We start from the raw sequence: 27,600 nt of genomic DNA, 5'->3' as shown, positions 1-27,600 counted from the left end.
CAACACTCTCATACTAGGTGACTTCAACTACTCCTCCATCAACTGGGAAAACTACTCATGCACCAATACACTGGCCCAACGCTTCCTGGAATTCATCAAGTCCAATGCCCTGGACCAGCTCCTTTTTACCCCCACTACAGGAAGCAACATCCTTGACCTGGTTATTACTAACATGAGCAACTATTGTTCTACACCAATAGTCAATTCCTCCCTAGTTAGATCTGACCACAAACTAATCATCATGGAAATCCACATCTCACCCACACCCCCGCAAAGGTAACCACCATGAATAACTCCTCCAAAGCTGACTTTGGGCTCCTAAAAACAGAGGTAGTTAACTTCACATCACCCATGTCAACAGAAAATAGATGCATGACTGCCAAATCATACACCAATGCACTGTACAAACATGTACATAAATGCATGGAACTAGCTATACCCAACAGAAGCAAGATGCTCTCCTCCAAAAAAGGAAGCCAATCTGGTGGTCCCCTACCATTAATAAACTCTACAACAGAAGGAAGAAACTGTTACAGAAAAAGGTGAAGTCCCAAGATTGGAAAAACTCCCTTATTAGCATCAACAAAAAGTTGAGATCCCTCATCAAAACCTCTAAAGCCAGCTATGAAGGCAGAATTGCAGCAGACACTTAAAACAACCACAAAGCCTTCTATAGTTATATCAAGAATCTCCACGGCAATACCCGGGTTTGTTCTGAGTTACTGCACAATGGTACCTCCTATACTGTGCCAACAGATATTGCCAACATACTGGCTGACAGATTCAGTGCCAACTTTACCCCTCTACCCCCAAAGGACCAATCACAATATTGGAGGAATGCCAGGCACCCAGCATACAGCTTCCATGGGACTCGACAATATCCCTGAATGTGTTATACATGAACTACAAAGTGAAATGGCACCACATCTGTGTCCCCTGTTCAACACAGCCTCACCTCAAGCTTTGTCCCTACCAAATGGCGCACTGCTACAGTCATCCCTCTCCATAAAGGGGGAGTGACTAGAGACCCTGGGAGTTATCGCCCCATTAGCCTGACGAGTCTGACATGTAAGGCTATGGAGCACATCATCATGGATCTAATTAACAAAGATATAGGGAATTTCCAAACTCTAGATCCCATGTAACTTGGTTTTGTGAAGGGTAGATCATGCCTGCTCAACATGGTTGATTTCTTTGAGTCAAGTCACCAGAGCTGTGGATGAGGGCAAGGCAGTTCATACAGCCTACCTCGATTTGGCCAAGGCCTTTGATACCATTCTCCACTCAGGAATTATTGACAAACTTACCAAACAAGGCATCAACCCCTATATCACTATGTGGGTTACAAACTGGCTCACAGATAGAACCCACAGTGTGAAAGTAGCAGACTCCAAGTCAGACTGCCAACAAGTCACGAGTGGAGTCCCACAGGGATTGCTCCTGGGTCCTCTCCTGTTTGGTATCTACTTCTCAAAAGTCCAGGCTGGCACGGAAGGACTCTGACTGACCAAGTGCACAGATGAATGTAAGCTGGGAGCCGTTATTAACTCCCCCAGTCATGTAGACATCTTACAGAAAGGCCTCACTGAGACCAATGACTGGTGTCAAAACCATGGCCTTAAGCTTAATGCCAAAAAATGCTATGTCATCTCCTTTGGGAAGATCTCAGTTCCCACTAATTACCAGATCAATGGGAGCCCACTGAACACTGAAGGTGTTATAAGAGATCTGGGGACACAGGTTGACAGCAACCTCTCCTTCGACCACCACATTGCCATTGTAGTCAGAAAGTCCTTCTATGTGGCACATCTCATTACCAAAGGTTTTGCATTCAGGAAGACAGATATCCTCATCTCTCTCTACTCTTCCCTCATTAGGCCAATCATATAATGGCCCATTTGGCATGTACCTCACTAGACACATGCAACAGCTGGAAAGGTCACAAAAGTACCTCACAAAGTGGATCCTAGACCTTAAACACATGTCCCGCATGGACAGACTCAAAAAACTCCAGCTATTCTCTGTCTCATATCGTCTACTAAGAAGTGATCTCTGCTTGACTTACAAAGACATGTCTGACCCAGCTCTGTTAGAAATGCTGCATCTAAAGAAATCCCAATCCCTCTGCACCACACGTTCCAGAGTCCTCAGCCTCATTACCACAAGTAACAGCACATGCTGGAGGGACAGATTCATAACCCAGAGACTGCCCATGCTCTGGAATAGACTTCCCATACATGTCAAGCAGAGCACCTCACTGGCCCACTTCAAGAGAAATCTTGATGAGTAGATGGGAAACAGAAAGTTCCCCCCAGGGATCACTCCAGTGGCTCTACTTGATAAAGACACTGGGAACTAACATCAGGCGGCACAATGCCAGGGCATTTCTATGGGCTAGGCTTGTAAAGGCTCCAGGGCCATTAGCCTAGTACACACCTATGAACCTATGAAAATATGTATATTTCTGTTCTTTTCCAGTGTGGCACACTGTGGTTACATTTCAAGCAGCACTTTGAAAATACCCTTTCAACACACATGTTTGTGCAAGCAATGTAATATACACATGGCATACAGTTCTAATACATTTGTAACACAAGCAACTTGTATAAATCATTTTGATATTCACCAATGACATATAATTATTTACAAAATTCCAGATAGCTGGGCTGGCAGTATCTCCTTTCATCCTATGGGGTATTGTGTCAAATGGCTTGGCTGGGTCAAGGTAGGCAGTATGAACCATTTTGCTCTCATCCATTGCTTTGTTGACCTTCTCAAAGAAGTCCACCAGGTTGAGTAGGCATGATCTGCCCTTGACAAAACCAAACTGGGTTGGGTCCAGTGTCTGGAGGTTTACTAAATTACTGCTGATCATTTCCATGATAATTCTTTCCATGGCTTTACATATAAGAGTAGTGAGACTTATGTGTCTGTAGTTTCCAGGGTCTGTAGATGACCCACCTTTGTGCAGAGGGATGATTGTTGCTGTTCTCCATTCATGACGCACAAAGCCTATTTGGAGGTTATAGTTACATAGCAATTCCAGAGACCCTGATAGATTATGTTTCATGCTATTTAGAAGGCACCCTGGGATATTGTCTTGGCCCACTGATGCAGTGTTCTTGGCCTTAGAGAGAGCATTAAGGACCTGTTCCCTAGTGATAGCAGGGGGAGTTATATTTGGTGGTATTTCCTCTGAGAAGGTTGAGGGGGAGAGAGAGGGGTAAAGTTCAAGCTAAATTTATTGGCCAGTAGGTTTGCTATATCTTCTGGCTCACTGTAGGTGGCTCCATTTACAATGAGCTCAGCACACAATTATGTATTGCCCTTGAGGTTGCGTACATAGCTAAATAATATCTTGTGGTTGTCCTTGGTCTGGGAGGCCAAATTCACTTCAAATTTGGCTTTCATAGACTTTATTTTCCTCTGAGTTGTTTGTTTAGTTTGATGACTGTGCTTTTATCCTGATGGGTGCTGCACCTCCTAATTTTTTGCCATGATTTTCTTCCTTCTGTTATACAGCCTATTGATTTTGTGATTCCACCAGGGTTGCTTGTTTTTTTGAGTTAGTTCTGTATTTCTTTCTGGTAGGTACAGCTGCCTCTGTGCAGCTGTTAATATGCTTGTACAGGGTTTCTGTGAACAGTTCTGCATAGTCGGCAGTGCTTTCAGGGTTTATGGAGGCTTGAAATTTTGCCAGGTTTTCAGTTAATAGCAGGAGGTTAGCCTTAGAGTAGTTCCTGCATATTCCACGTTTAGCTGGAGGTCCAGGTTTTATTTTTACTTCAAAGAGACATTTTGTTGTCTGACCTTACCAGGGAAGACATTACAGTAGGGGGTGTGCAGCACTCTCTCATATTAGTGAGGACCAGATCCAGTATGGCTGCACCCAAGGTTGGTGTATTGACTATCTGGTTCAGGGAGTTTGTGTTTACAAAATCCAGGAATCTATGTGCCTATACATTTGGTGTCACATAGGAATCCCAGCTAATAGTGGAGTAATTAAAGTTTCCCATGAATACGGTACTGTGTTGGATGGTTAGTATTTCTAATAAGTTTAAATACATGGTATGGGTTTCCTGTGTCATTAAGGGGGACCTATAGCTGGTAAGGAAGTAAAATTGGATTTTTCCTATGGTGATTTGAACATGGAGCAGCTCAAGTGCATTGTCCTGTTTAACCAGCCTTGAGGTATATTTATTTTTGATGTAAATAGAGATACCTCCACCTGTAGTCCCCGTCTGTGTCGTAGCTGGTCTAAATGGGTGGAAGGCGTTCCAGCCTTGCACTGCTGGTGTGCTCTCAGTGGCTTTAAACCATGTCTCATATCTATATATATATATATATATATATATATATATATATATATATGGATTCACTTTAGAAGCTCGAAATACTGAAATATCGAATTTCAGTATTTCGAGCCCATAAAGTGGAAACCTGAAAAGAACGAAAACTCAGAAGCGCGAAATTCAAAATCTTGCAAACCAGAGATTTTGAATTAGCGCTTCTGGTGTTTCACTGTGGTTATGGATTCAGGTAAGTGTTTATGTGTTAAGGGTTTTTGGGTACGGGCTGTGGTGTGTGTTGGTGTGTTTTGTTACTGTGATGTGTGTGTGCGACGAGAATGTAGCTTGTGTGGTGGTGTTTTGTGTGTTTTTGTATGTAGTGCGACCTCGGACTTAGAATATTTAAGTAGGGGGTGTGGGGGGCACAGCCCCCCACATGGGGGGTGCAGGGGGGCTTGCCCCCATTTTTTTATGTAGGACAGAGCTTGTGTTTGTGTGTGGGGAGAAAGAGTGTGTTTGCGTACACCAGAAGCGGTAATTCAAAATCTCCAGTATGCGAGATTTTGAATTTCACGCTTCTGAGTTTTCGTTCTTTTCAGGTTTCCACTTTATAGCCATGGCATGCTGAATTTCGATATTTCAGTATTTTGAGGATATAAAGTGAATCCGTGTATATTGTTTAATATATATATATATATATATATATATATATATATATATATATATATATATATATATATATAGATTCACTTTATAATCTTGAAATACTGAAATAGTGAATTTCAGTATTTTGAGACTATAAAGTCAAACTTCTGAAATAGCGAAACCCTATAACCGTGAATCCGGAAATGTCGGATTTGTGTTTTTGGTGGTGCACTACGCGAAGTGGGATGTACTGTGTGCCTGATTTACATTTGGTATGTAGTTATGGTTGGAGATTAAGGTAAGCGAATATTTTTTTATGGGTTTTGGGTAGGGATTTGAGTGTATGTGAGTGTGTTCGGAAGTTGTAGTTGTGCGCTAAGGTAGGTAGGTAAGAGTATGAGTGTTTAACTGTTGAAAGTGGTGGTGTTTGTACATTTGTGATGTGTCTATGTGAGGGGACTCTAGAGTGTGTAGTGATGAGTTTGCTGTCTTTTTGTTTGGTGCGACCTCAGAGTTAGTATATATAAGTAGCAGGGGTGTGTGTGTGTGTGTGTGTGTGTGTGTGTGTGTGTGTGTGGGGGGGGTAGGTTTATTTATTTGTATTGTTGTATTTGTGTGTATTTTGTTTGTTGTAATGTGGGGAGGCCGGTGTATGTGTTATGTGGTGTATGGTACGTTTATGTTCGCAGTTTTGAATTTCACGGTTTTCGGGATTCAGTGTTTTGGTTTTTCAGCTTTATATTCTCAAAATACTAAAATTCGATATTTCAGTATTTTGAGATTATAAAGTGAATCTATATATATATATATATATATATATATATATATATATATATATATATATATAAAATTATATAGTTAGAGTAGCAAACTGAAAATAAAGTATCACAAAACAATGAAAGACTCATAAGAATGAATCACAAAACACTGGATACTTCATTCCCATAAAAAATCCCTATATCAAAATTACAGCTACAAAACAGATCAAGTGTTTCTTTGGTAGTGATAAGGTTAGGAAAAGAGATTTTCATACTGTAATGTGTAGGATTAAGGGCAGGGATAGGGTTAGAGTTACAGTTAGCTCCCCTGCACCATCTTTCTTCATTTGAGCTAACCCTAACTGTAAGCCTAAGCCTACTCCTGCCCCTAACCCTACACCTTTCCCTAACAGTGCTACTACACATGAAAAAAATGACTTAGAACCTAAACCTTAGTCTAATCCTAACCTACAAACACTTTCATGGTCCCAACAACTGCATCAACACGGTCTTGCACATTTTCACAACCACCATTTTTTTCATTCAAACATAAATTTTCCTGCATATTCCTGCTTAACTACACTATATAAAACTAAATTCAGCCATATGTGATTCACTTAAATGACCATTCACTCATTTGTCCATTACCTCTCTTTTTTACACCCACAAAAAACTTTCTACTAAATGCCCACTCTATCTTTTAAGTTACCATATATATATATATATATATATATAGACATACACACACACACACATATGGGTCTAAGGCATTACACTGAGCATCCACATCCAAAGCACAAAATATTAATCCCAAAAGATTGAACCTCACGTCAATTAAAGCAAACCTAGAAAAAATAAAAACATGTTGCATTCTGCCCCACCCCCCACTACTTATATATACCAATTCTAAGATCACACAACATGGGAGAAAGGGAAGATTCCCACTTCCTACTGTACTGTGACCTCCATGAAATAGCTATCAACATTTTTTAGTTATGAAATTTCAATCTCAGAACCTGGTTAAACAAAAGGTCAGCATTCCAAATGTTTGCTGTAATGAATGGATTCTGTAAGTAGATATATATATATATATATATATATATATATATATATATATATATATATATATATGTATATATTAAATATATGGGATACCTTTTAAATCTCGAATACTGAAAGATCGACTTTCAGTATCTCAAGACTAAAATATCGAAAGTGTAGTTAATCGAAACTGCACTTTACAAAATGTTATATTATCAAATCTGCTGTTGGTGTGGTGTGTTGTGGTTTGTGATTGCAGTGCATTGTGGTCTGGGAGTTGAATATGGTGGACGATGTGTGGCTGTGTACAGAGATTCAGGTAGGTTGTTAGTGTTTAAGGGTTTTGGGTAGGGTTTTTTGTTTTTTTAGTTTTGTGGGAAGTTTTGGGAGTTGGATGGGTTAGATGGGTGAGTTTGTGTGTGTGTTAGTGTTGAAGGCGGTGTGTTTTTTGGATGTGTAGTATGTGTGTTTTTTGCATGTATGTGTGATGGTGTGTGAATAAAGTTTAGGGTGCGTAAAGGTATTTTTTTTGTAGTTCGTAGTACTGCGACCTCGGTGTTGGTATATATAAGTGGGGGTGTGTGGGGGGTGCAACCCCCCCACATGGGTGATACAGGGGGGCTTGCCCCCTGTTTAGTCATATGTTTTGTAGGGGTGTGTGTGTTTAGTGTCTTAGGGTTTAGTGGGGAGGTGGTGTTTGTAATGTTGTGGTGGAAGTCATACTAAAAAACTGAACGTCGCTTACTGAAAATTCGCTATTATGAATTTTCGGTATAGTGACATTCATTTTTTTAATAATTCGGTATACTGGTTGTTCTGTGTTTAAGTCTCGAGATACTGAAAGTCAGCCTTTCAGTCTTTTGAGATTTAAAAGTAAACCCATACACACACACACACACACACACACACACACACACACACACACACACACACACACACGTGTGAGCTTGCAGTTGTATGATCCAAAAGCAAATTACTTCATTTCACTATACTGTAATTAACCTGTAGTTTGTTTTACCAGCTTCTTAATACCAAACATACTTTTAAGAAAATTCTCTGAAGCCTGCCATGTTGCTTACATTATGACTTTATTATTATGATTATACTTTTTGCCAGGTCATAATATGTTTCTGCCATATTCCCATGCAGTAACTCTGTAGAGAACTGCACAGCCTAGCACCCTGTTATTAGAAAATGGGCTCTGTTAAATATTAAAGTAATCTTGGACTGTTGACCACCACACTGAGCCTTGTCCCTTGTAAAAGTGTCACTGTGGGGTTAAGCACATACTTCACATTCAGGGCTTTGAAAGTTAATACTCCATACGTATAACAGTTTCACAATGCATATCAGCAAATATGCAAGACTGAATGAGCAATTTTAAAACAGAACAAGCAAAATAAAATTTCACACTCCATCTAAGACAATCTGCTTCTCATAGATTTATGGATGCTGATCTTGTGTCTCCATTATGTCCCGAATTCAGTGTAAACGTATCCTAGCAATCCACTACTTGAGGTTTCCATCTAATTCACAGCCCGAGGAAACTGCAACGTGATGCCCTGGATACTTGCCCGATATAATGCATGAAAGACACATTAAGAGTGAATTATTTATCAAAGCTAATGAGCAAAATTCACAAAGGAGCCAGACAAAGCTATGTCGACACAAACTGCTGTTTCAGAGTTATGCTATTTCAGACTTAAATGGATGTTGAACTGGAAATAGTCTAATAATAGCTCTCACAGAGCAACACAGTTAAGCAAGTCTCTTGTTACAGTGATCAGTATGGAACAGATACATAAACAAGGACCAGAGGCCTGTTAAGGAACAGTCAGTCTCACTAAATAATGACCCACCATGATACCTTCAGCCACAGTCCACACAGCATTCAAGATTGGCTAGACAAGCTACTCCAGTGGCATAGAAGGATAAAGCCCTGACTATGGCTCAGTTGACCCAGGTTTGATTGGCAGCTCAGGCAACTGATGGAGCAGCAGGGAGAGATAGGTATGCCTACCCCAGGTTGGAAGGTGTCTCTCAATAATGCTTCCTTGTGGGAGGTGTGGTTCAAAAGAGAAGTTGCCCTCAAATGTAAGCGATGAGCAAGGGAGGTGGGGCAGGGAGTGGGTAGGGCATATAAACTAAAGAAACAAACAGGATGTAAGTGCAGATGGCAGAACCCCCAGTAGCAATACTGGAGCAAGTTAGAGGAGTGAAGAGACAAGCTAATAGACCCATGGATATGTGGCACTGGGGCCAGTGACACAATGTCCCAAGGGGGGAATAAATAAATTACAAAAAAAAAAAAAAAAAGAAAAAAAAAAGATTAGCTTGATAAAAGAGAACAAAATGTCATAGCAACTGAAATACACTTGGACAGAAGGCTGAACACCAAAGGGGTACCACAGGTGACAGTACTGTGATCTGTGTATGTGACACTGTTAGTTAGCACAGAGGATTAAAGCTATAAGCTGCTATAAGCTGTTAATGAACTGTTTCCTGTAGTCCAGGGTTTGATTCCTTCAGCCTCCATTTCCCTACTGATTGACTCTGATCATGTCACCTATCCAATCAGTGCTCTTTGGAAATTGCAGTAGGCTTCTCTTCTAGTCTAATAACTACCAATGGTTTGGAAGGAAAATACTTCTTTTTACTAATATTGCATAGTAATGCAACAGGGGTGATTGACAAGGCAAAAAGATCTAGAAAGTATGAAGAAGGGTATAGCAAGACTGGGGGAATTGCCTGAAATATAGAAGCTTAAATTAGTTGTAAATACATAATAAAGATACTATGAAAGAATAATCAGGACAAATATTACAGAGTTGCCAGGGCTACAGAGCTGGAAAGGAACCATAACATAATCATGTAATAATGGATGGTGCAGTGGTGCAGCGGTTTGGGTTATTGCCTCACAGCAACAGGCTCTCAGGTTTGATTCTCAGCTGGGGTGCCTTCTGTGCGGAGTCTGCACGTCCTCCCTACGATCACGTGGATTTCTTCCAGGTGCTCCTGTTTCCTTCCATGTTACAAAGACATGTGTCTGGAGTGTTTCTCCCCAAGCCTCCGCTGAAAATTGTCTCGTTCCAAGTTGGACTTTCCCAGTAAACAAATGTTAAATAAATAAAATAAATAAATATAACATACAAAGGTAAATAAGCAAGTGATCTGACAAAACAGCAAGGAAGACCAGTGGCTTACTTGGATACATAGGAAAAGTTATATCAGCAGATGGATTCATGAATTTGTTCTGTCTCTTTAAAGGTAATTAATAAGAACCCAAGTAGAACAGTGTGTGGATTCTGAAGACCTTATCTTTTAAGCACACAGACAGGACAGATCAAATTCAGAGAACTGTAAAAAAAAGTGATGAGTGACCATTATCATAACATATAAACAGAAACTAGAACAATTTAATATGTACACTCTTGAAGAAAGTAGTAGTTATTATCAAAACATTTAAGTAACTCAAAGGACTACATAGACTTTAGAAGGCTATACTCACAGAAAATAAAATGTTAAGAGACTATGATGATATAATCTGAAGATGGCAGAGGAGACATAGAATAAGTTTTTTGTTTTCAAAGAAAGAGCTATATGTGACTAGGTAACAGCCTTCTCAAACAGGCTTTTAAGAGCACAGTCTTTTTTTTTCATAGAAAGAGTGATAAACAACTAGAACAGCTTTTCAAATATATTTTAGGGACAAAATTCATTTATGTAATTCAAAAAGACATGGACAGATGACAGTAATTAATAGGTGGAAAATAAGTTTGTTTGTAACATTTGCAGCTTATGAAATGGGTAAGGCACTGGATAGACAAGATGGGCTAAATGCTTCTTATCTGATACAAAATTCTGTCCTCCTTCTTCTTTGAATAGCATTTGGTTACCATAATCCACTACATATTCGGGTAATAAACCGTTCTGAAGTCTATGACAAGTAACATTTGAGAAATGCATTCTTTCCTACTGTCTTTGGTAAAAGGTGCTTTTCTGTTAGTGAATGTTTCTGCAGAGGATAAAAAATTCCTCTCAGAATACATACACAGAAGTGGACAACTGGCATATTATTAATATGAATAAGGGTATTAGCTGTCACTTCATCAAGTTCCACAATTCTGTTATTTAACATTTACATATTTATTTGTCTTTGATTACTGGGAAAGTCAGACTAGGCAAATACCCTTTTCAGTGGAGGCCTGGGAAGAAAAGCTCCACATTACATGCATTTGCACAGAATGTTAGCATGACTTATCAGTAAAAATACACAATATAATGCTGACAAATGTATAACTCAACAGGTGACCGACATGTCACAGACAGGAAAGTAATTATTTTGTTTGCATTTATGTCATGTAGTAAACTAGATCATAGTTCAGTTTCAGGTATGTTATTGTTAGAAAATGTAAACAATAACTTTTGCACAGGTTATACAAGAAAACAATTACACTCACAATATGATCACAGTTTAAAACAAAATGGAGCATTCTGCTGCAGTTAGAGAAAATAAATCCCCTGTACCCAAAGAGCTTGACTTCAAACTTGGACCGAGCTGTAAAAAACAACTTAGTTTATCAAAGTGTAATTAGATGTGTATACTCCTACCTGTAATCTCTGAGTGTTTTAAAGCAGGGACTTCTGGAAGTATAGAAGGCACCTGAACCACATAAGCAGACATTAGTAGCTAGGTATTCACTACAATGCCCCACAATGCTTTGCCATTACACAGTGAAATATCAGTTCCTGTCTGGAGCTATCAAGAAAGAAAAGTATCAGGAGTGATAGACTGAGCAGTAGCAGAATGCAAGGTCTTACTCAAAGGTTTGTGCGATACCTGGGTTCTTGATCATTAGTATTAGAATGTCTCTGCACAAGGGCACCAATTTCTGTACACTTCATTCTCCAGCTTTCTAAATTTATACTACATGATATAAGCAAGGAACTAAAATATATACTGTTGGAAGAATGACTCGGTGATATCATCAAGGTAGGTTAAAATACAATGCTCTGCTTTGTATATGTAGAGAGAGGAAAAGAAAGTCTGGGATGGTAATACTTAGCAACATGTTCTGCACGGTGCTAGTTATTTGATATTATACAATGACTGGCCATTAACATTCAAAGATGAGCATGCTGATTGGTTAGCCCAACCAGCATGCCCATTGTAAATCAAGCATATATCAATAAAAAAAGTCCAGTTGCCTGGACTTTCTTCTATTAATATATGCTACAGAGATTCCAGCTTTCCTTCTCGTTTCTTAAAAAAATATATAATAAACTTATATACCCAAACACTTCAGAAGTATGAGAGAGACAGGACAAAGAAAATGCTAGGATAATCAGGTACATTATGCAAAACTTCTGAGGCTCTGCTCGACAGGGGCACAGGAAAATAATTTTCTTGGGTGGCGAGAGCCAGGGTACCTTTTGGCTAGGCTCATATAGGCCCTAGGGCCAATAGCCTAGTACCTACCTATGAACCTATGAACTAGAGAAATGTACCTGATTATCCTTATATTTTCTATGCCCTGTCTCTCTCGTAAGTCTGAATGGTTCTGGATTTCAGGTTTTTTTTTTTTATTACTAATCTTCCACATCCAGTCCAACTGAAATGCTACAGGTTGCTTCTTTGCATGTTTTCCTGGTTGTCTGTCATGAAGGTGCACTGGACATGCATAATAAAAAGAGCCTAAATATACAGCAGCTACATTCCTATGTACTAACACTATGCCCATCAAAACACCTTTCATGCATTAAGGACCATAAAACTGATGCCATCTAACTATACCCAAATACATTCATTTTATTATTTTTAAATGACTATATTACTGCAGCAAACATCAGTAAACAGATAACAGACTCTGCCACCTTTAAATGTCAACCTTGTAGATGGCATTATAGGTTCACAGGTAGGTACTAGGCTGTTGGCCGTAGGGCCTATATAAGCCTAGCCAAAAATGCACCCTGGCTTTCGTCACCCAAGAAAATTATTTTCCTGTGCCCCTGTCGAGCAAAGCCACAGAAGTGATCCCTGCGGTGAATTTCCTATTTCCCATCCAATCATCAAGATTTTTCTTGAAGAGTGCTAATGAGGAGCGATGTTTGACATAGATAGGTAGTCTGTTCCAGAGTATGGGAGGTCTCTGGGACAGGAATATATCCCTCCAGCATGTTCTGTTTATCGTGGTGACAAGGTTTAGGTCCCTAGAGCGTGTAGCTCAGAGAGATTGGGATTTCTTTAAGTGGAGCATGCCCAACAGCTGTGGGTTTGACATAGCTTTGTATGTTAGGCAGAGATCGCCTCTGAGTAGGCGATATGTGACAGTGTAAAGCTGGAGTTTTTTGAGATGGTCTGCGTAGGGCATCTGTTTGAGGCCAGTAATCCTCTTTGTGAGGTATTTCTGTGGCCTTTCCAGGTCTTGTAGATGTCTTTTGAGGTGCATACCAAAAGGGGCGTTGTACTCTATAATGGGTCTAATGAGTGACGAGTAGAGGGGAACAATGACCTATTTTTTTCTATTCTATTCTATGGATCTTCACGTTTTCTTGATTCCCATCCAAAGAAAAAATAAACATTAGTACAGTAACTGCAGTCATACTAAAACAATTTCCCAAGTTGGTAATTCCTGCAGTGACAGTGTACCCTTAACCACCAAAAGAACCCATATATAGTGCAACTACCCCTCAGTGGCCACTCACCTCAAACCTCCCTAGTGATGCCACTCATACTGGCAGAAACTGCATTACCTCTAGACAACCTTAAAGTAAATGCCACATTAAGTGAGCAGCAGTCTTTTGCTCCTTTGGCACAGAGAATTTGTAGCAGTATCTCCCTTCCCACACCCAACAACGTTAACAGCTTCGTCACTGCACCTGCTGTACACCCATCCTTGGTGCCAGCAGTCAGTAATATTGCTTCTCCCGATACCAGCGCAGTTTCTACAGAACTGATGTATCATTGCTTTTCTATAGTGACTGTTGTCCTGTTAGTATAATCACCCTTCTGCACACTATGCATAAAGGCAACATCAAGAGTTCCTCAGGCAAACAGTTTCCTTTACTTTATTTAAAAAAAAAAAAAATAAATAAAAATAAAAACAAAGATCTTACAGCACTGATGTACTGCATAAGAATGGGAACAAAAGTCCCATATGAATGCGCAGTACATCAAGAAAGCCCAAGGATACTAGTGAAAAACATGGAAGAGCAGCAAGCCATCCTTATACAAGGACATTATTTAAGAAAAGTAAGTAACTTTTTTCTTAAATAATGTTATTGTATAATAGCAATAACCCACGGCTGGGTAAAGGTAATGTTGGATTTACCCACGTTCGGCATTGTTTGGTCACGAACTACACCAACCATGGGTAAATTCAGCATTACCCACACCAAGCCATTGGTTATTGCTATATTATATAATGACTATCCATTGACATTCAAAAAGGAGCATGCTGGTTGGTCAGCCCAACCAACATGCCCGTTGTAAATCGAGAATACCAACGATAAAAGTCCAGCCACTAAAGTATCATTGGGTGATCAGACTTTTTTTTTCTATTATTATATGCCTTAGTCTGAAAGAAAAAAACTCTGAAACTGAAATGAGTGTCATCATTTAGTCACTTTGTTCCTCATAATTTTTTTTTTTTCGACAAATCACTGAGGAACAAAACCACTAAATAATGACAGGCATTTCAGTTTCAGACTTTCTTTCCTTCAGATAATGCATGCATATTCACATTTTTTTAAATAAAAGATTGAGAGTTATATACGAAACCACAGAAAATATAAGAAAAATCAGGTACGTTCTACAAACTGAAACATACCTGATTTCCTTTTATTTTCCTGTCTCTCTCTCTCATACGCCTAAACTGTTGGGAGGTTACACTTTTTCTTTTTTCTTTCAAAAAAAATTTGTAATGGAGATCGGCCTTTCTTCATTGCTTGCTTGCTAAACCAGTGATGTACTGTGTAAGCCTTGGAACACAAGTTCCATACGCATGTGCAATACATAATTTCTGATAAAACTAAGCACTTCCATTTCCTACAGAGGATGATTAACCCTGAATTTACAACATTTATGCAGCAGGGGTGTGAGTGTCAGCCTTTCATGTTGTGTGCAGCTTGTTTTGCCCCTGCAAATGTTTTGGGTAAATACTGTGTTAATTCATATGACTTTTGCACTGTGGTGTTCACTGTCTCAGATGTGATACTGAACATAGACTTTTACATAAATTACAATTTATAAACATTGCTGGGGGAACTCTGCTTTGTTTGGTCTCTTTCCATAAGAATGCTGTAGGTGACACGAGAATGGAGAAAGGAGGTTCTGCCAAGAGAAATGGCTACAATTAGGGGTACAGAGAACAGGCAAGAGAAGGCTGGATATTATCAGAGAAAACTGGCAAAGGAACCAGGGCATTAGGAGCAAATAACAAGAAAGGGAAAGATAATAGAATGAGAAGAGGCCAAGAAGACACTTGAGGATTGCAGGCTAGAGACTGCCTTCCCTATCACGGATTGATATCAGAGTATACGCAAAGAGAAAGGAAATGCGGAACCATAAGTGAAAGACTTGCTCTGGTAGAGTTTTTATTTGAATCTAGAATAGAAGCGTTTGTTAAAAAAAGAGATAATTACTAGGGCATATAAAATATTGCACAATAACTATAGGAACCACTCACAGTAGGTTAGGGAAGACTGAAATAAGAGACTAGATAAACAACTTAAAAGGAAACAATGGGTAGACAGATGTAAGGTTCACAAATATGCAACAAAGTCTAGAAGATTTAGGATTTTTATCTGAAGTGTTTGCATATGTATTTTAATACCCGAAGCAGACTTCAAAGAATTTTTACTCAGGTAGATGCCAAATGGTGGAATGTGTGACAGGGAAGAAAGAGATAACTGGGAGCTTATGTATTGGGAGTGTAATGAACTGACAGACTTTAAAAATTCCCTACAGTGTACTCTGTCAGAAATATTGGGTGACCAAATGGATGCAATTAAAGAAATGATTTTTTTTTGTGCTGAGATACAGGATTTGAATTGTCTAGACATACTATGGTCTTTTTATGTTTAATTCTGGTGGCTGCCAATAAAGCAATTACTAGAAAATGGAAATCAAAGTCTGTACCATCTGTATTCAAATCATTGAACATTGTAACAGAGATAAAATAACTGGGTAGGAACAAATTACATAGAAAAAATGGAAATTGTGGGAACAATACATGCAGAATAATGTTTTAAAGGAGGAGTGAGGTTATAGAGAATGCATGGATTGATCAGTTTATGAATGTTGGATTGAGGATAATTATACAAAAGAATATATGCAATGTATAATGTTTGCAAGTGAGAATATGTTAATATTGTTTGTTTTCTTTTATATAAATGCATGTTTGCCCATGTCTTAAGTGATAATTCAGTAAAGGTGTTTAAAATACTTTATGATCATGAAAAAAGAATGATGTAGGTGAGATGAAGGCCTTCTTTACAAATCCCCAAATCATTTCTGATCACCTCATGCAACTATGATCCCGGTGACCTAAAACTCTTATATACAAACAGCTTTCCAGAGAGAAAACACATGCCAAAAAGCCAAAGGCAGCATTTTTGCAGGGGGTCCCGCTGCATTCTCCATTGTGAAGTGAGCTGTGCCTTCCAAACCACCTGCTATTTATATATACAAATTTTGAGACTACACTAACATGGAGAAAAGGGAAATCAGTTTTACACTGGCAATTCATTTTCCTGGTGAAAAGCTGACCATTCCCACACTAATCAATCACTTACACTTTGTAGACAAACCTGTCTCCCATAATATAGCCACTATAATATAAGCTTTGAAAACATCCCACAAATCCTTTAATGCATGTGTGCATACTTAGATATATAGATAGACACACACACACACACACACACACACACACACACACACACACACACACACACACACACACACACACACACACACACACACGCGCGCGCGCGCAAATTTACTCATACTATCCAAACCCACAGGCAAGACTTTTTTTATTATGTGGTTTGCCTTTACTTTTCAACACAAAATATTTCTAGTTTAGATACATAGTGATATATGATTTATATGCATAGATAGTGTTGACCCCAGAAAACAAATATAAATAAAAAATAAATAGCGATACATGCATCATCCATAAAATCAAAATCTAATTCAAAGCTTAGATAACAGACCCTTTGTTGATCTGGAGAAGGATTTTAATAGATCATGCTGTTGGTAGGAGGCACCTTTGTTGATCTGGAGAAGGATTTTAATAGACCATGCTGCTGGTAGGAGGCAAAGACAACTTTCTGCACTTCAGAAAAAAATACTGCATCCTCACAATATTTTTCCTTATAGTGCACTGGCATGATTTATTTTTGTTCAGCTAGTCATTTACATTATTGGCAACGTGCAATATATATTTTAGTGTATTGCTACACCTTTCTTTTGGAACTGTGACCTTACCAGCAGAATAAAAATGAAAGTGCCTTTTGTGCCTTAAACCATAATTACAATGTAGAACCCTGAATGTGTTACAGGAGAATGTGGTTCTGCACAGTATGACTGCAATCTGTACATTTATACACACTTCACTGAGTGCACATAGAAGAAAAATATTCATTAGTCTCACGAAAATGCTTGTATTTAATAATAGAATCTGTCTAATACGTGTAGGTAGATGAAGTATCTATATGTATGCAATGGAAAAAAACAACAAATATATATATAATCACACACATACATACTCTGATGAGATGGGAGTGTCTGGCATTAGATAAATGAATGAACTTGTACTGTAGGATTAGGAACACATTTCATCTACCACTCATCCTGAAATGTGTTCTTTAACTCTGCAGTACAAGACATTTAATATATCTTTATTGAGACCTGACAATATCTCATATTTCTGTATTGTCTATACCTAGGTTTAACATTCAATTCATTTAATACGCTGTGATTTTGTAATATTTCTTTTGTGAAACAATATTAGCACTTTTACAGTAAGTAAATCTCACGAGGAGGTTTTAGCATGGGTATTCAAGTTTAATCTAGGTTATGTTATTTGAAGTCATTTTGCAGTATTTTTGGGATGATTTAAAAATTGCTTACTTTTTGACTGGTTGGAGCTGTAGTTTTGAGAAGTGTGTGTTTTGGATTTTATGAGGTTTTCATTTCTTGAGGACTGAGCGTTTACCACAGAAGCTAGGTTTTCTTTTTGTGTTTATTAGTTAGTTTGTAGTCTAGCTTTTTGGAAAGATTTGTGTTTCTTAAGACATTTTCCATTGTATTTGGTTGATATAGGAAATAAAATGTGTGGGGATATTTCTACATGTAGTTATGTGTTTGGGTCACAGATCAGGGTGGTTTAATGGGTGAAATCATGTTTTGGAGCTTGGGGCTAGCAACATGTTTGAGTGGGGGTTGTTTAGTATAATTTGAATTCAATCAAGTTTTTGGCTGTTGGAAAGATTTATAGGACACAATGGTCACTGTCTCTGTTCATTTTGAAAGGTATGTTTCCCTTTCTATTTTTGAAGTATTTTACTTTTTGTTTGTTTATTGTTATTATTACTATTATTATTTTTTGTAATGCCTTTATTGGGGAAAGGGTTGGCTAGGAGTTACATTTTATAAAGTTTTATTGCAGGTATTTTGTATTGTAAAGTTATGCTTTTTTCATGTTTTCTATCAATGTGTTGATTGCTTGGACCATAAAGTGACTGGATACTTATATTTTGCTGTTTTTTCTGTGCTTTTTTTGTTTACTTTATTTTTGCAAGTTATAGATTCAGTTATTTTCTATGAGCTTAGCTTTTAAGGTAGATCTGACTACCACTTTGTGGAACGTTCTGTGGACATCAAATGTGCAGTTTTAATTTTTAAGATTTCATTTTTGAAGTGTGTGTTTGTATACTGCATTTTTGTATATTTTTTTTTACAAAGAAATGTGTAGGTAGGCAGGGTTTGCTTTTCATTTTTTTCTGGTGTATACAGTGTAGTTTTCTTATGATATTACCTTGACATTTTGTAGTGGAATTGTTTTAATACATCTATTTTGATAATTTTATTTTCTATACTCCAGACAATGTTTTCAATTGTTTATAGGTCATGCTTTTTGCAAGTTGTAGTTTCTTTTGTTCTGTATAAAGAATGCCCCCTTTGTTATGTACCTAACCAGGGATATCCAACAAATGGAACATCCACAGGGGTTCCTCACTAAAAGAGGGCATAGGGCTCAAGTAACATGTCCTATGCAGACAGCTTCAAGGCCCTAGTCCTGTATTCAGTCTTCTATAGACTGTTGAGGGGAGATCTATGCCTGGCATACAAGACATTGTCAGGCCCTACTCTGATGGATCTCCCGCATACCCACAAAACAAACAGTATCAGAATTTCCAGTTCTAAATACCTTGCCTGTGATATAAATAGGACCTGCTGGAGAGACAGGTATGTATACCAGAGATTACCTGTTCACTGGTACAGGGTCCCCATCCATGTGAAGCTAGCTCAATTCAAGTATAACTTGGACAACTGGATTGAGAACAGGAACTGTAGATTTAGAGAATGTGCAAGATGTGTGTTGCCTTCCTAATAAACTGCCAATAACCTACCTATATCCTTACTTTCTTGCCTACTGTCTACAATCTGTCAATGTCCTTACCTTTCTGTGTACTGCCAAAATCCTGCCAATATCCTTACCTTCCTGTGTAGTGCCAATATTATGTGTCCTTACCTTCTTCTGTACTGCCAACATCCTGTCCATGTGTTTACCTCTATGCACTGCCAACATCCTGTCTATGTATGTATGTATGTATGTATGTATTTATTTATTTATTTGTCTTTGTTTACCATGAAAGTCTAAACAGCTAATATCCATTTTCAGTGCAGGTGTAGGAAGAAAAGCCCCATTTACTTACATTTCATTGTACTAAGTTCCAGTCAAACACAGTAGTTACATTTCTATTTACACTTATACACAAACAGTAGTTACCTTTATACATATACATTCTAAGATTTTACAGAGGTGGACGTTACTAAAGAGAAATGTATTTACCTCTTTGTGTACTGCCAGCATCCTGTCTATGTATTTACCTGTCTGTATATGGCCAACATCCTGTCTATGTGTTTACCTCTCCGGGCACTGCGAAAATCCTGTCTATGTATTTACCTGTCTGTGTACAGGCAACATCCTGTCTATGTGTTTTCCCTCTCTGTATACTACCAACATTCTCTCTATGTGTTTACCTCTCTGTGTACTGCCAACATCCAGTCTATGTGTTTACCTCTTTGTGTACTGCCACCATCCTATGTATTTACCAGTCTATGTATGGCCAACATCCTGTCTATATGTTTCCCTCTGTATACTACCAACATTCTCTCTATGTGTTTACCTCTCTATGTACTGCCAACATCCTGCCTATGCCCTAAGATGACATCATCATACTACACAAAGTGATGTCTCTATCTACTTATACCAGCCTTCTTTTCTGGTGTCCAATATTGTCTGCTTGATTTCTGTCCAAATGTTGTAGTTACACTCGGTCATTTTACCATTTGTTGTCGCTTATACTTCCCTTTAAGATCTATACCCCTTTCCCTAATTTCTGCTTTGAAGATGCAACATTTTGAAGTTTATTTTAAGCGGTTATATTCCTTTTATCTTATCTAGTCTCATCTTATCTGTTCTATACCTTTTTACATATCATCATTGTTGGACAACTTTGCATTATCAACAAAAATTACAAACTGTTTCTTCTAGTCAATCTGTAATTTGATGTATACATGCACTAAAACAAAGAGTAAGAAGGTCACACAGAAAAAAAAACAATCAGTAAAAAGAGGTTTGAGAGGTCACTCAGTGGAAGTTCTAGCTTGGCTGGAGTTTTCATTTAGTTTTTACTGATTTTAAGTTTGTTAGTTGGGATATTTTGCAGTCACCCTAATGGTAATGGACATCAGGTGGGTATAACAGCCCTGTGTTTCTTATGCTTATTCAAACACTCTGCTTGTGCTGTGCTGATGAGGTCATAAGACGCCTGAAATGTGCATATCCACAGCTAGTGGGGTTTGGCTTTATTGGCCTGAAACTGTCCATTAAAATGACTTAAAAAGAAAAAAAAAAGTCATGGGCATTCAGAATCACCATATAGCTGAAACACCCGATGTTCATAAGGGTCATTTGCATATATCCCATGATACAAGAGGTTTGAGAGGTTACTCAGTGGAAGTTCTAGCTTGGCTGGAGTTTTCTTTCAGTTTTTACTGATTGTTTTTTCTGTGTGATCTTTTCACTCACTCTTTGTTTTAGTTTGTTAGTCGGGATATTTTGCAGTCACCCTAATGGTAATGGACATCAGCTGGGTATAACAGCCCTGTGTTTCTTATGCTTTGCCAGACACTCTGCTTGTGCTGTACTGATGAGGACAAGGCTGAAATATAAATATCCACACCTAGTGTAGTTTAGCTTTATTGGCCTGAAATTGTCCATTAAAATGACTTAAAAAGAAAAAAGTCATGGTATTAAGAATTGCCATATATATCCCATGTGCCTCTGATACAAGAGGTTTGAGAGGTCACTCAGTGGAAGTTCTAGCTTGGCTAGAGTTTTCATTTAGTTTTTACTGATTGTTTTTTCTGTGTGACCTCACTCTTTGTTTTAGTTTGTTAGTTGGGATATTTTGCAGTCACCCTAATGGTAATGGACATCAGCTGGGTATAACAGCTCTGTGTTTCATATGCTTTGTCAGACACTCTGCTTGTGCTGTACTGATGAGGACAAGGCTGAAATATAAATATCCACACCTAGTGTAGTTTGGCTTTATTGGCCTGAAATTGTCCATTAAAATGACTTAAAAAGAAAAAGTCATGGACCTTCAAAATCGCCATATAGCTGAAACACCTGATGTTCATAATGGTCATTTGCATATATCCCATGTGCCTCTGATACAAGAGGTTTGAGAGGTCACTCAGTGAAAGTTCTAGCTTGGCTGGAGTTTTCATTTAGGTTTTTACTGAAAGTATACATACACCGAAAAGTACTGGCCTCAGTGCTGGTCCTTCTAGATGTCTTCTGGTCATTATTATTTTCTATCTCCTACCAGAATCCTTGTACCACAGTTAGCAGTACCAAACATCAGTGATCCATGGCCAGACTGGACCCCGTGGACATCAAAAAGGAGTGTCACAAGTGTACACTATGGTAACAATCACTACACCTATAACATATGCATACCTTGGAGAAAAGTGCAGTCGCCCAAACTTCCACATCTTACAACCATCACATGTATCAGAACAACTATATAAAACCACACTACTAAACTGTGTAGCATATAACAGATAACCAACCAATTTAATCACACATCAAATGACAACTGTGACATCATTACCCTAATTTCCTGATCTATGCAGGTAAAAGAAGCACCCTCTAAAACCAAAAACACAGCACCCATGGGACCGGACAACATCCCAGGGTGCATTTTGCATGAAATTCAGAACAAACTGGCTTCCCACCTAAGCACCATGTTCAGTCATAGTCTCACGTCAGGCTTTGTGCCCACTGAATGGCACAGGGCAACAGTTATCCCACTCCACAAAGGGGGAGCCACCACTGATCCTGAGAATTATTGCCCTATTAGCCTGATGAGCCTGGTCTGCAAGGCCATGAAACATATCATCATGGAACTCATAAACAAAGACATTGGTAACCTCCAAACTCTGGAAATTTACCCCGGGGATCACGTCAGTCGCCCTGCTAGACAGGGGTCCAGAGAAGTAAATATTGTGGGAAGAAAGAGCCAGAGAATTGTTATGGCTAGGCTTGTACAGGCCCTAGGACCGATAGCCTAGTACCAACCTATGAACCTATGAACCCCACCCAGTTCCGGTTTGTGAAAGGCAGATCATGCCTTCTGAAACTGATTGACTTCTTTGAGGCAGTTACCAAAGCTGTAGATGAGGGTAAGGTGGTTCACACAGCCTATCTTGACCTCGCCAAGGCTTTTGACACCATCCCCCATTCTGGAATTATAGCTTAACTCACTAAACTAGGTATAAATCCCTACGTCACAAGATGGATTACCAACTGGCTCACTGACAGAACCCACACTGTAAAAGCTGCAGACTCCAAATCTGACTTCAAACCAGTGACAAGTAGAGTACCACAGGGTTCAGTCCTGGGACCTCTCATGTTGGGTATCTACTTCTCTGAAGTACAGGCTAGCACAGAAGGTCTCGGGCTAATGAAGTTCGCAGATGACTGCAAACTAGGAGCCATAGTCGAGTCCCCAAATGATGTGGCCATCCTACAGAAGGGCCTCACTGAGACAGATGCCTGGTGTCAGAGGCATGGCCTCAAGCTCAATGCCAAAAAGTGCATTGTCATCCCCTTTGGTAAAAACTCTGTACTCATGAACTACCACATAAACAGCAGTCTACTTAATGCCAAATGTGTGATAAGAGACCTTGGGACCCAGGTGGACAGTAGTCTCTCCTTTGGTAATCACATTGCCACAGTAGTCAGGAAATCCTTCTATGTGTCACACCTCATCACAAAAGGGTTCTCATCCAGGAAAAAAGAGGTCATTGTTCCCCTCTACTCGGCACTTATTAGACCCATTATAGAGTACAACACCCCTTTTGGAATGTACCTCACAAAACATCTGCAGCAGATGGAAAAAACACAGAAGTACCTCACAAAGAGGATTACTGGCCTCAAACTGATGCCCTACACTAACCGTCTCAAAAAACTCTGAGGAGATCTCTGCCTAACATATAAACTATGTTAAACCCAGAGCTGTTGGACATGCTACACCTAAAGAAATCCCAATCCCTCTGAGCTACACGCTCTGGGCTACACGCTCTAGGGACATAAACCTTGTCACCACAATAAACAGGACATGCTAAAGGGATAGATTCCTGTACTAGAGATTTCCTATATTCTGGAACAAGCTACCCATCTATGTCAAGCAAAGTTCCTCATTAGCACTCTTCAAGAAAAATCTTGATGAGTGGATAGAAAATAGGAAATACACCCCGGGGATCACTTCTGTTGCTCTGCTTGACAGGGGCACAGGAAATTAACTTTCTTGGGTGGCGTAAGCCAAGGAACCTTGTTGGCTAGGCTTACCTAGGCCCTTGGGCCAATAGCCTAGTACCTACCTATGAACCTGTGAACTTGACTAGCCTTTTCAATTCACTGCTTACATTCAGATACATAGAGTATCTTATCAAAATGTATATTTTGAAGAAACGATCTTGCAAACCATATTTTATTTACTGCAATTCTAATCTATTGATACTGAGTAACCTTATAAATAATTTCTGTTCAGTGCATTAAACTATGTAGACTTTCAACAATCTTAAAATCTCAAAAGACAGAGCATGAGAGCACTTAAAAATAAGAGGTATACCCTAATAAAATGACACAATCTGAATATGAAAGTTGAAAAGTCTTATGGGAGATACAAGGCAGTCAGTGTTTCTTTTCATGTATTGAGTGGTGAATGACTGAAACAACATTGTACAATAGTGGAGATATCAAAAAGAGCAACAGCATGCAAGGATATGGAAAAAAAATAATTCTAAATTTCATTATAAAAAATATCCATCCAGCAACACTGATCCCAAATATGAGATATGATAATACAGATATGACTTACTTTATTGTATCGATAAGACAAATTCACTTCCTGGTGAGTCTCCATAGGACTGTCTGGTAACTCTTCAATCTCGTCACTGTATCCTGTATCTTCCATTTTTGAAGCAGAGTTTATGGTTGGCTGTCCAAATTTTATATTTTGGGTCAATTGTTGCTAAAAAATAATTAAAAAAACAGGATAAGGAAAAACAAACAGGATTCTCTGCAAACATCATTACAGATTCATAGATTCAAATGTACTACATGTTAACTGTCAGAACCTGAATCTTGCCTAGTGAAGGGTGGGCATACCTTTCAACTGTCCAGATTTTTTACAGAATGTCCAGATTTTTGCCTTATATTTTTGTTGTGTTCCTTATCAAATTTGTAGTTGTCTGGCGAAATCACTGAGAACTGAAGTCACTAAGTAACACCATACATTTGAATTTTAGATTTCATATCCTTCAGAAAATGCATGCGACCATAAATCCTGTTATTCTAGCAACTTCCTAAATTTCTAAGAACAATATTTAAAATATGTCCCTGTTTTGGGGCCTTTGCCACCTCCCCCCATTATTTCAGGCTTTGTCCAGATTTCTTGCACTAAGAGGTTGTGAAGTATGATGGTAGGTGGACAACAAAAATATTACAACAAAATAAAGAGCTAAAGAAAACTGAACAAATACAGGCTCCAAGGAGCAGTAAGCATGATATCTGAATATGTACAGTGGATATAAAAGGTGTACACACCCCTGTTAAAATGCCAGGTTTTTGTGATATGAAAAATGAGACCACAATAAATCATTTCAAAACTTTTCCTACCTTTAATGTGACCTATAACCTGGACAATTCAATTGAAAAACAAACAAATTTGTTAGGAGGAAAAAAACATAAACTAAAAAAAGTACAATAAGCTGGTTGCTTAAGTGTGCACACCCTTAAACTAATACTTTGTTGAAGCACCTTTTGATTTAATTACAGCATTCAATCTTCTTTGGTAGGAGTCTATCAGCATGGCACATCTTGACTTGACAATATTTACCCACTCTTACTTGCAAAAGAGCTCCAAATCTGTCAGATTGCGAGGGCATCTCTTGTGCACAGCCCTCTTCAGGTCACCCCACAGATTTTCTATTGGATTTAGGTCTGGGCTCTGTCTAGGCCATTCCAAAACTTTAATTTTCTCCTGGTGAAGCCATCCTTTTGTTGATTTGGATATCTGCTTGGGGTTATTATCTTGTTGAAAGGTGAAATTCCTCTTCATCTTTAGCTTTCTAGCAGATGCCTGAAGGTTTTGGGCTAAAAGGGGTATTTGGAACTGCTCATAATTCCTTCCACCTTGACTAAAGCCCCAGTTCCAGCTGAAAAAAAGCAACTCCAAAGCATGATACTGCCACCACCATGCTTCGCATGGGGATGGTGTTCTTTAGGTGATGCAAAGTGTCCATTTTGCGCCAAACTTACCTTTTGGAATTGTGGCCAAAAAGTTCAACCTTGGTCTCATCAGACCATAACATATTTTTCCCACATGCTTTTGGGAGGTGATGTATCATTTTGCAAATTTTAGCTGGGCCTGGATGTTTTTCTGTGTAAGAAAAGGCTTCCATCTTGCAACCTTACCCCATAGCCCAGACATATGGAGAATACGGGAGATTGTTGTCACATGTAGTACGCAACCAGCACTTTCCAGAAATTCCTGCAGCTCCTTCAGTGTTGCTGTAAGTCTCTTGGCAGCCTCCCTGACCAGTTTTTGTCTTGTCTTTTCATCAGTTTTTGAGGGATGTCCAGTTCTTTGTAATGTCACTGTTGTTCCATATTTTCTCCACTTTTTGATGACTGTCTTCACTGTGTTCCACGGTATATCCAATGCTGTGGAAATTTTTTTGTACCTTTCTCCTGACTGATACCTTTCAACAATGAGATCCCTTTGATGCTTTGTAAGCTCTCTGTGAACCATGGCTTTTGCTGCAGCAGGCAACTGATTAAATGTCATGAAAATCCTACTAGGACAACTGAACTTTATTTGGGGTCAATTAGAGTCCCTTTCATTGATGGCAGGTGTGTACCTAAGAAGGCTGAATGTTGTAATTAATCAAAAGGTGCTTCAACAAAGTATTACTTTAAGGGTGCGCACACTTATGCATCCAGCTTATTATATGTTTTTTATTTTTTATATTTTTTCCCCTAACAGATTTGTTTTTCAATTGAATTGTACAGGTTATAGGTCACATTAAAGGTGGGAAAAGTTTTGAAATTATTTATTGTGGTCTCATTTTTTTATGTCACAAAAACCTGGCATTTTAACGGGCGTGTACACTTTGTATATCCACGGTATTCAGCATGACATTATACGCGTCATGCTCTACAAATGATAATCTATTTCAAACTATGCAACTTGAGGAACTTTGTCACCTACAAGCTCAGTAATGCCCTGTGATATATAGTAAATACATCTTATTATCCCTCAGTGAATTATCCTGCAGTGATAAGTTCTTTTATAATATTTTAGACTTATCCAGCTCAGACATTTTACAGTACATGATTGCATATTAGTGTGCGCAGATTGTGATGTGTCAGGTAGTATTGTATGCCATTGCAATCATCATAACCTCATAACACAGCAAAGGAGATATTGCCCTCAAGCAGAAGGACATCAATAGAACTTGAATCTATGTAACAATGGACCCAGCCTCTGAAGTGTGTGTTTTTTCCCTTCTGTACTTTTACTCAGCCTGTCAAGTTATGTAAAAGACTATGACCATTATGGGATACAAAACAGCTATACATTATTCTTGCAAACACAGACTTACAAGGTGGATGAAAGCAGGTAAAATTAATGGCCTAGCTCTTACAGAGAGTGAACATTACATAGGCTCATAGGTTAATTGGTATGTACTAGGCTAACAACCACCAGTGCCTTTATAAGCCTAGCCGTGCATCCCTAATCTCTGACAAGTTATGATACCCCTGATAAGTGTAAGCAGGGGCCTGGGAGATGAAACATTTACAAGCAGGGGCCTGGTAGATGAAACATTTACAAGCAGGGGCTTGGGAGATGAAACATTTACAAGCAGGGGCCTGGGAGATGAAACATTTACAAGCAGGGGCCTGGGAGATGAAACATTTACAAGCAGGGGCCTGGGAGATGAACCATTTACAAGCAGGGGCCTGGGAGATGAAACATTTACAAGCAGGGGCCTGGGAGAT

General features: G+C 38.8%; 1 protein-coding gene across 4 annotated transcripts in view; it reads right to left on the bottom strand.

Moving 5' to 3' along the window:
* Positions 1–27,600, bottom strand: part of CRACD (capping protein inhibiting regulator of actin dynamics) — a 1,952,305-nt gene that overhangs the window by 289,953 nt on the left and 1,634,752 nt on the right. For all 4 annotated transcript variants that reach the window (XM_044062482.1, XM_044062485.1, XM_044062486.1 and 1 more), the window contains one exon: positions 24,416–24,568. In XM_044062482.1, the coding sequence (XP_043918417.1) occupies positions 24,416–24,568 (153 nt within the window). The remainder of the gene's footprint in view (positions 1–24,415; positions 24,569–27,600) is intronic.

Source organism: Protopterus annectens, chromosome 2.part1 (genome assembly GCF_019279795.1).
Source record: "Protopterus annectens isolate FY-2018-M chromosome 2.part1, PAN1.0, whole genome shotgun sequence".
Taxonomy (NCBI): domain Eukaryota; kingdom Metazoa; phylum Chordata; order Ceratodontiformes; family Protopteridae; genus Protopterus; species Protopterus annectens.
The sequence above is the reverse complement of the archived record's forward strand: the minus strand, read 5'-3'. Positions and strand labels throughout refer to the sequence as shown.